Here is a 14,296-nt window from a genome sequence, read left to right as displayed (position 1 = left end):
GGAGGCACAGACACTTTGACGCCGAACGCACCTCCCCCTTGAAGGAGGGATTGTTCGGCGGTCACAGCGACGTCGCTGACAAGGTATGTGCGTGTGACGCTGCCGTAGTGATAATGTTCGCTGCGGCAGCGATCACCAAATGTCGCACGAACGACGGGGACGGGTGCTATCGCGCTCGACATCGCTAGTAATCGCTAGCGATGTCGCAGCGTGTAAAGCACCCTTTAGAGCCCCCCTGCTGGGAGGAAATGAGGTTTATTCCTCCTGGCAGATTTCAACTCCCAGTCATTGGGGTGGCGCCAGTATGGGTTCAGTCACCGCTCAGTGTTTAGTGAAACTGCGCCCCTCACAGTGACTGACAGCTGGTTCTAATGTACAGCTAGCTGTCAGTCACTGTTGGGAGCGCGGTTTCACTAAACACTGAGTGGTAACTGAACCTGCAGAAGCGCCATCCTGACGACTGCCGAGAGGAATAAAGTTTATTTCCTCCCGGCAGCGGGGCTCTAAGTGCCAGCACCGGGCAGTTTCAAAACACTATTGACCTACAAATTAACCCCATTTCTGCAAGCTGATTTGTTCATGCAACAGGTCCCTTTAAATGGCACCTACCTTGAGAGATACAGTCTGGCAGGAACTGGGCCTGCATGCCGGGAACCCAGGCAAGTACTGGAGCCCATTACACTTGTTGGCCCCACTCGGCTCGGCCCTGTGTATGATGCCTCCACGGTATCCACATATGGAGCAGGCTCAGGAGCTTAGACCGCTTCATACTGATTGGGTGATGGCTGTATTGTACAATTGGCAGCTGAGACTAACTGCTGGGATTGGCAGCTGCAGTTAAGAGGTTGAAAATGGGGTACCAATGGTTCTTGAAAGCCCCTTTCTGCCATGTTTGTACACCTATGAAGCCCAGCCTGTAGCTGAGCTTCAAAGGAGATAAGTAATTTTATAATACACTGCAATATTACAGTATTTCATTTAAGTTCTTGAATATTTTAATTTTTCATTGTTTTTGTGTTGTAAAACTGTCTAACTCTTATGAATATAAACCACAGGCTGATTCCGGAGGATTTGAGAAATTGATTATGACCATAATTGAGGTTACACGTTAGTTCTGAGGTGTCATATGTAATTTATGAGGACCCCACTCATCATTGGTTCTTCAGGGCTCTTCTGAGAATTTTCCTCACGTAAATGCCCCCATTCTACTTAATTAAGGGAATAACTTGGCTGTAAAAGGATTTTTTCATTTGCAGGTCCTCACGGTATGTTGAGTGGGGAGATACTCTGCAGGTGTTTAATTGGTTTCTTGCTGTCATTTTACAGAAAAGGAAACTGGGCAATTGCCCTGAGCCCGGGTTTTCATGCTTATCTATAAAGAATCAATGTCATAAATTGACATATGGCGGTATTATTTATGTAGTTGCATTATGAATTATGTTATTTCAGCACTTTAAGTGATCTGTTTAACACTGCATTATCGAAGTACCATATGGCGGTTTTATGTGGGCTACAATTATGAGAAAAATCTGCAGTAGTGATAAATGGAGGTGAGGGGGGTCTTTTTGCTCAGGGCTTCTATTACAACTCATGTAACTATGGTTCAGCAAAATGCTTCTTAAAGGGGTTGTCCACCTTTGAGGAGTTGTTGTTTTTTTTAGTTATTTAAATGCCTACATTTGGGGCTAAAAATCATTTTTGCAGTTGGGTTGTCACGATGTGACTACAGGATAGTGAGGGACAGGAGGCGCCTATACTGTCACTCACGCTAAGGGACCCTAGGCTATACCTAACCTCCGGGTTTCCCCTAAGGCTATGTCCGCACTTTGCGTCGTCCTAGTTGCAGTTCAAAACGCATATTTTGGCAGAAATTGCTTTTGCCAAAGTTGTTTTTGACCATAAGAACGCGGTAAATAAGCGTGGGTATTTACCGCGTTTGAGCTGCGTTTTTAGCGCTTTTTACATGCTTTTTCATTGCCTAAAGTCAGATGCGTTTTGAACACAAAGACACAACAAAATAAAGTATTAACATACAAACACTATGAAAAAAGGTGAAAAAAAAAGAAAAGACATAATTATTTAAATCAGAACGAAAATAGTTATATTTAATGAAAATATAGCGGTTTTATACTATTTTTGCCAAAATTAACAATAAATAAATAATTTTCTTTAATTTAATTGTCGGACTATGTGTGTGTGTAAAGGGACATATCATTCCATTATTTTGATGTCAGAAACGCATGCGTTAATATAGTCCAAAACGCATCGTTTCTGCAGCTAAAAAGCAGGTAAAAAGCTGGAATTTTGATGTTTCTTGCTTTTTGCTCATTGACTTCAATGTTATCAAAACGCAACCAAAATGGCAAAAACAATTGACATGCTGCTTCTTTGAACGCTGAGTTTTTGCCACAAATTCTGCAAATTAAACGCAGCGTTTGGAAACGCAAAGTGCGGACAAGAAATCCCCATTTTCCATAGACTTTGCTGGAAAATCAAAAAGCATGCATTTTGGCATGAAACCGCTGCAGTTCAAAACACACCTAAAAAGCAGCTGAAACAGAGGTGGAAACGCAAAGTGCGGACATAGCCTTATGGTGGAGATGCCGGAGTCCCGTGCCTTACTATTCTCCTGACCAGAACTAAAGTGTTCCCCCCCCAGGGAAGGAAGGGACACGTGCGTGATGAGAATACAGATAAAGACAGACGGGAAAAAGCAAACTCAGACACACTGCAAACTCACAGGAACAAACAGTAAGAGACTAAGGAGAAAAGCAAGAGCAGGAAGGCAGCAACAAAAAGACAACAAGGGTTAACAACACAACCACTCACAGCAGCAAAGTATTACAACCACCAGTATGTCTGTATCACAACACCTCACCAGACCAGTATAGAGAAGCTATAGCTGGCATTAAAGTAAGTGTCCAGGCAGCATGTATAGGACGGGAGTGCATGTGACTGACTCCCCCACAGCAAGTGATTAAAGGAGACTAACAAAGTCCCTTCTAACTCTACCATTCTATGATTCTATACTGGATAAATGATGCGGGCGGGGAGGGGGCCGTCGCTGCTGCGCTCTCGCTGGCGCTCGGGTCCGGCGCTACTGCAGCCTGCTGCTCGCTGCTCGGTGGCTCGAGCGGTGGGCCGGATCCGGGGACTCGAGTGGCGCTCCTCGCCCGTGAGTGAAAAGGGGGTAGTTTTTTTGGGATTGGGGGAGTCGGCTCGTGACGCCACTCACGGTTTGTGGTGAGGTTGGGACACCACCGCTGCTCTGGACGGGGATCCCGGGAGCGATGACAGGGAGCAGCCGAGATGTTTCTCTCCCCTCCGTGGGTAGGGGGGTGTTTTGGGTGGTCCCGGGGCCCGGTGAGAGTAACTGGATAGAGGATGGCCGGGTTTGGTGAGGTGCAGGGTCGCGGGGGCAGAGCGGTGTCAGACGGCACTGTGGTACTCACTCAGCCAGTAACGTACACGGAGTCTCTGGTAAAAGAAACGGCTGGGTGGACGGGTTCCGCAGACGGCTGCGGTGATCACTTCCGGTAGGTTGGTGGTGACTGCCTTTCCCTGCACCTGTAGTGTGTTTTCGGCCCCGATGGCTTCCCACCGGTAACCCGCTCCCCAGCGTGGATAGATGCCGAGGGAGCCCCTTTTGCCCGCAGGCTCTGGCCCTGGGAACTGTAGCCTTGGCGGTGACTGTGTTTCCCTTCACGGTTGAGCGGTTGCCTTCAATCGGGTCTTTGCTGCTGGGAAACCCCGGAGGTTCCCGTCGCTAACGGATTTGACCGGTTTTACAGCGACTCCAAGCCTGGTCGGGGTCCGTAGGCCCTGCCTAATGGTGCTGGCTTCTCTTCGCTTCCCGGTTCGGTACCGGCGGGCCACCGCTCGTCCCCGGTCCTACGGTTCCGCGTCGATCGGCCCCTCCTGCAGACGGTCACCACCGTCTGCCAACCTTGCTGTATGTGCCCGGACCACGTACCCGGACACGGTCAGACTGCTCCTCCACTACTACTTTCTTACTCCTTAACTGCACTCAACTGCTCTGCTGTCCTTTCCCGCCTCCAGGACTGTGTACTCCTCGGTGGGTGGGGCCAACCGCCTGGCTCCACCCCACCTGGTGTGGACTTCAGCCCCTGGAGGGAGGCAACAAGGATTTGTGTATGACTGATGTGCCTAACCGGGGTGTGGGGTGTGTTGTTGCAGTACCTGTGACGTCCTGGCTTGTCCAGGGCGCCACATAAACATATAGCTGGGATGATTTAGGAAAACCTGCACTCGCAGGGGGTTGGACCCGATGACCCTTGAGGTCCCTTCCAACTCTACCATTCTATGATTTTATGAACAAACAGACCAGCAGAGATTAACTCTTCCTAGCCTGCCTATGAACCTCAAGTCTGTGGGTCAACACCCGAGTCTGGCTGCGCTGATCACCACAGAGAGTAGAAAAATTAGCAGGCAGAGTGCAAGCGTCTATAGTCTCCACAGATCCTGACGCCGCCATGACAGTCAGCGATGTTTGTGAAAGCCTCCTTGTGACATGGGTATCGTTAAATGGCTTTTTGTTTCTTTACACAATCAACTTTGATTCAGTCTGTGGTCATAAATCAACTGAGAGGAGCTCTGAAAAACACAAACAAGAGAGTTATAAAGCCAGTCAGACAGCGCTCACTGACAGATTCTTGGTAAACTCATCTGCAGCAATAGACAGTTCAAGACTGAAGGCTGCTTTACACCAGACAATCTATCGTGCGATAGATCGTCGGGGTCACGGTTTTTGTGACGCACATCCGGCATCGTTGGCGATGCCGGCCTGTGTGACCCCTCCTAGCGACGCAGTATCGCTCACAAATCGTGAGTTGTGTACTGGTCGCTAGGTTCCATAATATCGGTCCTGAAATCGGGCGCCGGTTGTTTATCGTTCCCGTGGCATCACACGTCGCTCCGTGTGACACCACGGGAGCGATTAACAACGCGTACCTGCCTCCCGCGTCAGCCGCCGGCTCTATGTGGAAGGAAGGAGGTGGGCGGGATGTTTACATCCTGCTCATCTCCGCCCCTCCGCTTCTATTGGCCGGCGGCCGTGTGACGTCGCTGTGACGCCGAACGTCCCTCCCACTCCAGGAAGTGGACGTTCGCCGCCCACAGCGTGGTCGCACAAGAGGTAAGTATGTGTGACGGGGGTTACCGACTTTGTGCGATTTGCCCGTGACGCAAAAAGGACGGGGGCGGGTACGATCGATTGTGAAATTGCACAATCAGTCGTACCGTGTAAAGCAGCCTTAAGGCTATTGAAGGCAAACGGTGCGAAACTTTTAATAAAATCCAATTTAAAAATGATGGATAAACCAAACTGTATGAAAATTGATCAAACCCTACTAATTTGGGAGGATTGACATACTACCTCATATGTATGGGGCCTTCAGATTCTCCCCCGACAGGTGATGATGGTAGAAGAGAAAGATTGGGCAGTTGGAATATCAATCCCTGATCCTTTTATTTTCCAGGAAGCGACATTCTCCTCTGCACATGGACGCTCGGCCGAGCTGAGGGCGCATGTGTATGGGGAGTCGGGAGAGATGGCTTTATGCTAAAGGAACATTCCGGGGTCTGAATACTTTCCGTACCCACTGTAAATAGTGGATACGAGACAGGTGACGGGTAAGACATAAGGGTATGCAATATTCTAGCACATGATTGTAAGAAATAAGTAATACTCTGCAGATCTATAAAGGGATTCCATACAGTAGTAATCACATTGGATGCAATACTCTGCAGATGTAATTTGTGCTGACCCCTGACGCTGTTTTGTCTCCTTTGACCCCACAGCTGGATGAGACCCTCACCTCTCCTCTCCTTCCTCAGCCTCTGCGCCCTCTGTCATTCACAGGTAAGAGAGAAGGTCATTTTAGTCTTTAACGAGTCCCCAGTTTGCCACAATAATGATTTCCCCGGGGTCCTCCAAGATAAGATGGCATTGGACCCGGGGAGGATGACACTTGTGGCATTTCATTGTTTACTCCTGTTCTCGACCTCCTGACTGTTTCCTAATTTGAATGGTAGAAATGCGTTAATTATCCGATCTTACCCTCGATGGTGAGCAATGACATCAATAAGATGGTGTTTATATCTGGGGTCGGAGCAGTATACAGGCAGGGGCGTCTATCTGCTGACAGTGCGCAGCGTGGGTTGCTTGCGTCCAAGGCAAGGCAAATATTTTGTGCCCTCTAACCTGTGGTCACAACATACGAAGAGAGCAATCACTGGAGAAGGACATTGTAGTTGGAAAAATAGAGAGAACAAGGCGAAGAGGAAGACCAGCAACCTGATGGCTTGATACAATCAGGAAAAAGGAGAAAGAAGACCCTGGTGGACCTAGCTAGGTGGATAAGACCCTGGTGGACATATCTAGACATAGAAGACTCTGGTGAACCTATCTAGGCAGAGAAGACCTTGGTGGACCTACATAGGTGGAAAAAACCCTGGTGAACCTATCTAGGCATCGAAGACCCTGGTGGACCTATTATCTAGGTGGAGAAGATCCTGGTAGACCTATCTAGGCGGAGAAGACTATGGTGGACCTATCTAGGCATAGAAGACCCTGGTGGACCTATCTAGGCATCGAAGAACCTGGTGGATCTATCTAGGCAGAGAAGACTCTGGTGGATCTATTTAGGCATAGAAGACCCTGGTGGACCTATCTAGGCGGAGAAGATCCTGGTGGACCTATCTAGGTGGAGAAGACCCTGGTGGACCTATCTAGGTGGAGAAGACCCTGGTGGACCTATCTAGACATAGAAGACCCTGGTGGACTGATCTAGACATAGAAGATCCTGGTAGACCTATCTAAGTGGAGAAGACTTTGCTGGACTTATCTAGGTGGAGAAGACCCTGGTGGACGTATCTAGGCATAGAAGACGCTGGTGGACCTATCTAGGTGTAGAAGATCCTGGTGGACCTATCTAGGCATAGAATACCCTGGTGGAAGTATCTAGGTGGAGAAGACCCTGGTAGACCTATCTAGGCGGAGAAGACCCTGGTGTACCCATCTAGGCATAGAAGACCCTGGTGGACCTATCTAGGTGGAGAAGACCCTGGTGGATCTATCTAGGTGGAGAAGACCCTGATGAACCTATCACAAAGTTTTTTATTTTTATGTGTACTATTAATTTATGAAATAATAATAATAATTTATTAAATAAAAAATTAAATTGACATTTACTCTTTAAATATCCACCCACTTAGTCCACTCCATTACTAATTCCACTCAGTCCAAAATCTATGAGTAACTATCCCAGAATTCCGTCTTCTTATCGCACCTGAATGAATGTGAGGATTTATTAAATTGACTATAACAATAATTGAGGTCACATGTCAGTTGTGAAGTGATATTTCTAATTTATGAGATCCCCATTCTTGGAGGAAGAAACATGTTGTGGTTCATCTTTCATTCTTCGGGGCTCTTCTGAGATTTATATTCATGTAAATTAGTTCATTCTTGTTATTTAAGGGCAAAAAAGGGCACAAATTAAAAGAAGAATAAAGCGCAAATGAAAAATAGGAGAAAAACATAACAAAAAACACCAATGACCCTGTTGTATATCTATTGGGGTCTCTAGGTGAAAATGTAGCAGAGGGGACATTATAATGAGAAGTCAGAAAATCAAAGTCAAAGAATAATCATAAATATGTAATTATTTTATATAAATGCCGCTGTTCTGAATCCGGCGCAGTTTTTCTTTTGTTCCTGCGCCTCTCTGTTCTTGAGATGTGACCCTGTATATAAATCCAATATATTAGCCAAGTGGGTGTGGCAATCAACTTTTCTCTATGGGCATTCATCCCTCCATTTGTGCCTGTTTTCTGTCTAGTTTTCAGTGTTTTGCCTCTTATTTTTGTGACATGTTCATCTTTTTCATTTCACCTGATCCTAGTGTGCGGTCATGGACTCCAAAAAATCCAAGGAAACAAGGTAATACGACCAGCACAAAGTTTCCAGAAGAAACTGGAAGTGATTAAGGACCAACGATGGTCAGAAACGCGTTGCGGGCTTCTTTCTTCTCCTTTATACTCTGTACCGTCTATCTGTCACGCTATGTACGGGGAAGTACCAAGCGAATGGCGAAAGAGAAGGGAAAGGGACCCCTGCGTCTAAGGAAGGAGGAGATGGTGACCCCTGACCAAACCTACTGCTGGTCCCTGGGGTCCCTCACCGCCTTAGATAGGTTCCGCACCTATGTGCGGAGCAGGATACCTGACCCTAGGTATCCCTAGTGCTGGTCCCTGGGGTCTCTCACCACCCTAGATAGGTTCCATACCTATGCATCGAGCAGGATCCCTGACCCTAGGTATCCCTAGTGCTGGTCCCTGGGGTCCCACACCACCCTAGATAGGTTCCACACCTATGCGTCGAGCCAGATGCCTGCCCCTAGGTATCCCTACTGCTGGTCCCCTGAGTCCCTCACCACCCTAGATAGGTTCCGTACATATGTGCAGGGAAGGATACCTGAACCTAGCTATCCCTAGTGCTGGTCCCTGGGGTCCCACACCATTCTAGATAGGTTCCGCACCTAACACCGAGCCGGATACCTGACCCTAGGTATGCCTTGTGCTGGTCCCTGGGGTCCCTCACCACCCTAGATAGGTTCCACACCTATGCGCCAAGCCGGATACCCGACTCTAGGTATCCCTAGTGCTGAACGCTAAATAGGGAACGGGTGGAATGAGCTCTTGTCAACCCCACTACACACTAAAAAGGACACAAGGAGGACACACAGGGAAAAATGCATGAACTACTTATCCACAGATGACTCGGGTAGAAGTTCTGCAAAGCTTCAACAATGATACTACAGATGAGAGCAAGCCACCTGCATGCACCTAGAGCTTGAAGGAACTGAAAATATCACCAGCACCAGTCCAGGGAAGAGTGGAAGGCGAGCTCCTTGCTGGGTCCAAATCCGGCAGGAAAGCTCCCTATACCAATACCAATGAATACTGACAGCAGGAACAATGGAAAGTCAGAGAGCATTCTGTGCAGCCAAACGCTGTGACCTTCTATGGCCAGAAACCACATGACTGTCTGTCATCCATGACAATACCATGCTGGATGCTTTTAATCATTCAAATAAATTGGATTTTACAGTTTGTCAAGGAAACTTTGTGCTAGTCGTATTAACTTGTTTCCTTAAAGTTCATGGCTTCTAGATGTTTTTGTCTGATTAATCATTTTGTAACTTTTCAAAAATTAGCTATATTTTTCACTAATATACTCCAGTTCTGCTCCCCACAGAGTGATTTTATGTAAATCAGATATTTTGCATCAATTTTTGCACCATTTTCTGAAACATGCCCTTTTTTTCTGCTAAATAGTAGTCAAAAAGGTTGAAAACAAAAATCAGGATCATTTTTAACTTAACGCACACACTTCAAAAATTTGATTAATTTGGTGCAAAAAACGGGGCCGAAAACCATAAGACAAAGAAATGAAAAAGTGACCAAAAAATATATATTATAAAATATATAATATTATTATTTTATATTATATATACTGTATAGATATATATATATATATATATATATATATATACATATATATATATATATATATATATATATATATATAAAATTATCTATATATATATATATACTGTATATATATATATATATATATATATATATATATATATATTTTTTATATATATATATATATATATTTTTTTTTTATATATATATATATATATATATATGTTTTTATATATTCATATTTACATATATATACACACATATATATATATATATATAATGTATATATATATACAGGGAAAGGGCCATATCTCAAGAACCAAGAACAGGGAGGAGCAGGAACAAAAGGAAAACAATGCTGGATTCAGAAGAGGTGTTTTTGCCAAGGTTAAAGGGAACCTGTCAGGTGCAATATGCACCCAGAACCACGAGCAGTTCTGGGCGCATATTGCTAATCCCTGCCTAACGGTCCCTGTATCTAGTAGCATAGATAAAGAGATCTTTAGAAAAAGTATTTTTAAAGATCTTTTATCATGTGCTAATCAGGCCAGGGACTAGTCCCGAGGCTGTTAGTTCCCTTGGCTAGTTGGCCCCCTTAGCATGTAAGCACTCCCCAGTGGGCGTACTAACATGCTAATGAATGTGCAACGTCAGAGGCATCGTCGCTCTCACCTCAGCTGCCACCGCAGGATCAGAACATCCCCGGACTTCTGGTGACTACACCAGTTTGAAGGCGGGACACGTACACCCAACTTCATAGTGCGCATGACTGGAAATCCAGGACTTCTGATCATGTGCACTGAGCTGAAATCCAGCGTCGGACGTGGTGGCAGCAGAGTGGTGAGATCAATCATGTCTCTGACGCTGCACATTCATTAGCATGTCAGTACACCCACAGGGGTGTGCTAACATGCTAAGTGGGCCTACTAGCCAAAGGAACTAACACCCTTGCAACTAGTCCTTGGCCTCGTTAGCATATGATAAAGGGTATTTAGAAATACTTTTTATCTATACTACTAGACCCTTGGACAGTTAGGCAGGGATAGAAATATGTACCCAGAACTGCTCATGGTTCTGGATACATATTGCACCTGACAGGTTCACTTTAAAATCTGCTGATAGCAAGTGACAGATCCTATTTAAGGTTCCCATAAACATTAGCGGTTGCCCAAGCGTTCCTGTGTTCTCTATCAGAGAGCCGGTGTCAGACTCTTCGAGGGTTGGCTTATCTCCCAGATAGGAAGAGGATGAAATTCAGCAGATCGGATCCTTCTCTAGCACAACATCATCTGTCATGTTGAATGTGGAGACCCTCATACACACTAGATTGTTGGTCGATATTGTTGAGGTTTGTAATACTTTAGACAAATATATTTGGGGGTTTAAAGCCAAAGTTGAGCAAATTTGGGGTCCATGAGTTGTCTTACCACATCAAAGTGACAGGGCAAATACACCCTTACTTACGTAACGCGCACTAATTTACAAATTAGGCACACTGAATACAGTTTTATGGTAAAACAATAATGTAACAATTTATTAAGATTGTATCAGAATATTGTTCAATTATTGAATGGCAGAAACAATATTACCCTGTTCTATTGATTCAATTAATGTAAATCATACAATCAATGTAAATCATAGTATATAGAGAAATTAAGCATCAATACATTACCAAGTATCGTAACATCACTTCTCAACCGGAGGGACCTCAGTGTCAGCGAGAAGGAGAATACTCTGGTCTTATCATCACAGAAGAAGTGCGTCAACTATACCTTCTGGAATGTCCCTAACTCACTGAGCAGAGCCCCCCCTTTTTATACACAGCTCCCACATCCTCCTCCATCACGGCTGCGCAGTATGTTTTAGCCAGATCATCAGTTTCTTGCAGTTGCTCAGTATGCTGTTTATCATGAAACTAAGTTTCATGACCACAGCACAGTGCTTCAAGGTTGTTTGTTACTAATTACAATATAACAACCCAAGGTTTGTTTGCTACTGTTTATAGTCTATCATTTCAAAGTTCTCCGGTATGTTGTTTTCACAAAGTTAACTCTTCATGATCACGGCATAAAGCTCTAAGATTGTAGCACATGGACAGCATGACCTCCATAGTCACCTATTCTGAAGACTAGATACCTATCTTAGCCCAGTCACACACTCATACTTGTCTCATTCATATCACGAGTAGATACACCTGACCTTACAAAGAACTCCCCTTGATGCTTTACCAGACCTATAACGTCCACGTTAGATTTTGTTAATTGACTACAGAGAGCCTTTTATAGGATAATATATATTATTCTATACACTAATTTACACTAGTTATGTATACACACGAGACACTACTATCCTAGTACTATTTATGACTTGATGGTATATGCCTTGAAGAACATTTTGCATTTCATTTTCTTTTGTTCCCGAGGGGAAAATGGTGTTTGTATTTGTTTTGCTTGTATATATTATTGCTTAAATTGCTGTAATGTATGTACAAAGGGAGAAAAAAGTGAAAAATTTGCTTTAAGAAAACTGATCTGAATACAGAATTCATGCTGTTATTCCTACTAAATGTATAGGAGGATGTACAGGTGGTATAACTAAGAGTCACAAGAGTATAGATACTCTAGAGGGGCTTAGTGAGGGACCGACCCTGCCACCATGAGGGCTTATTAGCTCAGTAAGAAAAAAACTGTTGACTATATTCTCTTCCCAGACCCTAGACAGATCAATTTTGTGCCAAAAGCATTGGGAGAGCAATCTGTTACAAACATGTCCACTACATTCTGCTGACTTGGCTGGTTTCCTCTGTTATCACTTCAGTCCAGAAGAGAATGCACTGAAGTGATAGCATTGCGGTCCAGCGATGTCAGCAGAGTGGAGAGAGTGATGTGTGCACTCTCTCTGGCTGCACTAAAGTGATAGCAGTGCAGAACAGCGATGTCAGCAGAGAGGAGAGATTGATGTGTGCTCTCATTTTGGCTACACTGGAGTGATAGCAGAGGAGACCAGCGATGTCAGCAGAGAGAAGAGAGATATGTGTGCCCTCTTTTCTGCACTGAAGTGATAACAGAGCTAACCAGCAATGTCAGCAGAGAGGAGAGCGTGATGTGTGTGCTCTCTTCTGCTTTGAAGTGATAGCAGAGCAGATCAGCTATGTCAACAGAGGGGAGAGAGTGATATGTGCACTCTCTTTGGCTGTACTGAAGTGATAGCAGTGCAGAACAGTGATGTCAGCAGAGAGGAGAGATTGATGTGTGCTCTCATTCTGGCTGCACTGAAGTGATAGCAGTGCAGAACAGTGATGTCAGCAGAGAGGAGAGAGAGATGTGTGCTCTCTTTTCTGCACTGAAGTCATAACAGAGCTAACCAGCAATGTCAGCAGAGAGGAGAGAGTGATGTTTGCGCTCTCTTCTGCACTGAAGTAATAGCTGAGCAGACCAGCGATGTCAGCAGAGGGGAGAGAGTGATGTGTGTGCTTGCTTTGGTTGCACTGAAGTGATATCAGAGGAGACCAGCGATGTCAGCAGAGAGGAATGAGTGATGTGTGTGCTCTTTTCTGCACTGAAGTGATAGAAGAGGAGACCAGCCATGTCAGCAGAGAGGAGAGAGTGATATTTATGCTCTCTTCTGCACTAAAGTGATAGCAGAGGAGACCAGCGATGTCAGCAGAGAGGAGAGAGTGATGTGTGTGCTCTCTTCTGCTTTGAAGTGATAGCAGAGCAGATCAGCTATGTCAACAGAGGGGAGAGAGTGATATGTGCACTCTCTTTGGCTTACTGAAGTGATAGTAGTGCAGAACAGCGATGTCAGCAGAGAGGAGAGATTGATGTGTGCTCTCATTCTGGCTGCACTGAAGTGATAGCAGAGGAGACCAGCGATGTCAGCAGAGAGGAGAGCGTGATGTGTGTGCACTCTTCTGCACTGAAGTTATAGCAGAGCAGACCAGCAATGTCAGCAGAGAGGAGAGAGAGATGTGTGCTCTCTTTTCTGCACTGAAGTGATAACAGAGCTAACCAGCAATGTCAGCAGAGAGGAGAGAGTGATGTTTGCGCTCTCTTCTGCTCTGAAGTGATAGCTGAGCAGACCAGCGATGTCAGCAGAGAGGAGAGAGTGATGTGTGTGCTCTCTTCTACTTTGAAGTGATAGCTGAGCAGACCAGTGATGTCAGCAGAGAGGAGAGAGTGATGTGTGTGCTCTCTTCTACTTTGAAGTGATAGCTCAGCAGACCAGCGATGTCAGCAGAGAGGAGAGAGTGATGTGTGTGCTCTCTTCTACTTTGAAGTGATAGCTGAGCAGATCAGCTATGTGAACAGAGGGGAGAGAGTGATGTGTGCACTCTCTCTGGCTGCACTGAAGTGATAGCAGTGCAGAACAGTGATGTCAGAAGAGAGGAGAGAGTGATGTGTGTGCTCTCTTCTGCACTGCAGTGATAGCTGAGCAGACCAGTGATGTCAGCAGAGGGGAGAGAGTGATATGTGCGCTTGCTTTGGTTGCACTCAAGTGATATCAGAGCAGACCAGTGATGTCAGCAGAGGGGAGAGAGTGATGTGTGCGCTTGTGTGGCGCCCCTGAGGCTTCCGTCGCCACAGGTCATTGCACCCCATCTGCGGTGTGATGCCCCATTCTGGGAGAGGAAGAGAGTGAACTCCGGTCCCCTGGTAAATTCACACTACACCCATTGCTAGGGACACACAGGACCAGGGAAAGTGGCAGGCAACCCTCCCATGCTGCATGCTGGGAGGGGCCGTAAGACCCATCCCTGCTCCCATAGGTTACAGCTTAGCAA

At 45.6% G+C, this 14,296-nt stretch overlaps 1 protein-coding gene across 2 annotated transcripts in view; it reads left to right on the top strand.

The window, feature by feature from the left end:
- Positions 1-14,296, top strand: part of LOC142245481 (glucagon receptor-like) — a 95,614-nt gene that overhangs the window by 13,400 nt on the left and 67,918 nt on the right. For both annotated transcript variants that reach the window (XM_075318213.1, XM_075318212.1), the window contains exon 2: positions 5,821-5,881. In XM_075318213.1, coding sequence (XP_075174328.1) covers positions 5,821-5,881 — 61 coding nt within the window. The remainder of the gene's footprint in view (positions 1-5,820; positions 5,882-14,296) is intronic.

The sequence above is a fragment of the Anomaloglossus baeobatrachus genome, chromosome 7, assembly GCF_048569485.1.
Source record: "Anomaloglossus baeobatrachus isolate aAnoBae1 chromosome 7, aAnoBae1.hap1, whole genome shotgun sequence".
Taxonomy (NCBI): Eukaryota; Metazoa; Chordata; class Amphibia; order Anura; family Aromobatidae; genus Anomaloglossus; species Anomaloglossus baeobatrachus.
Note: the sequence above shows the minus strand (reverse complement) of the source record. Positions and strands in the feature narration are given on the sequence as shown.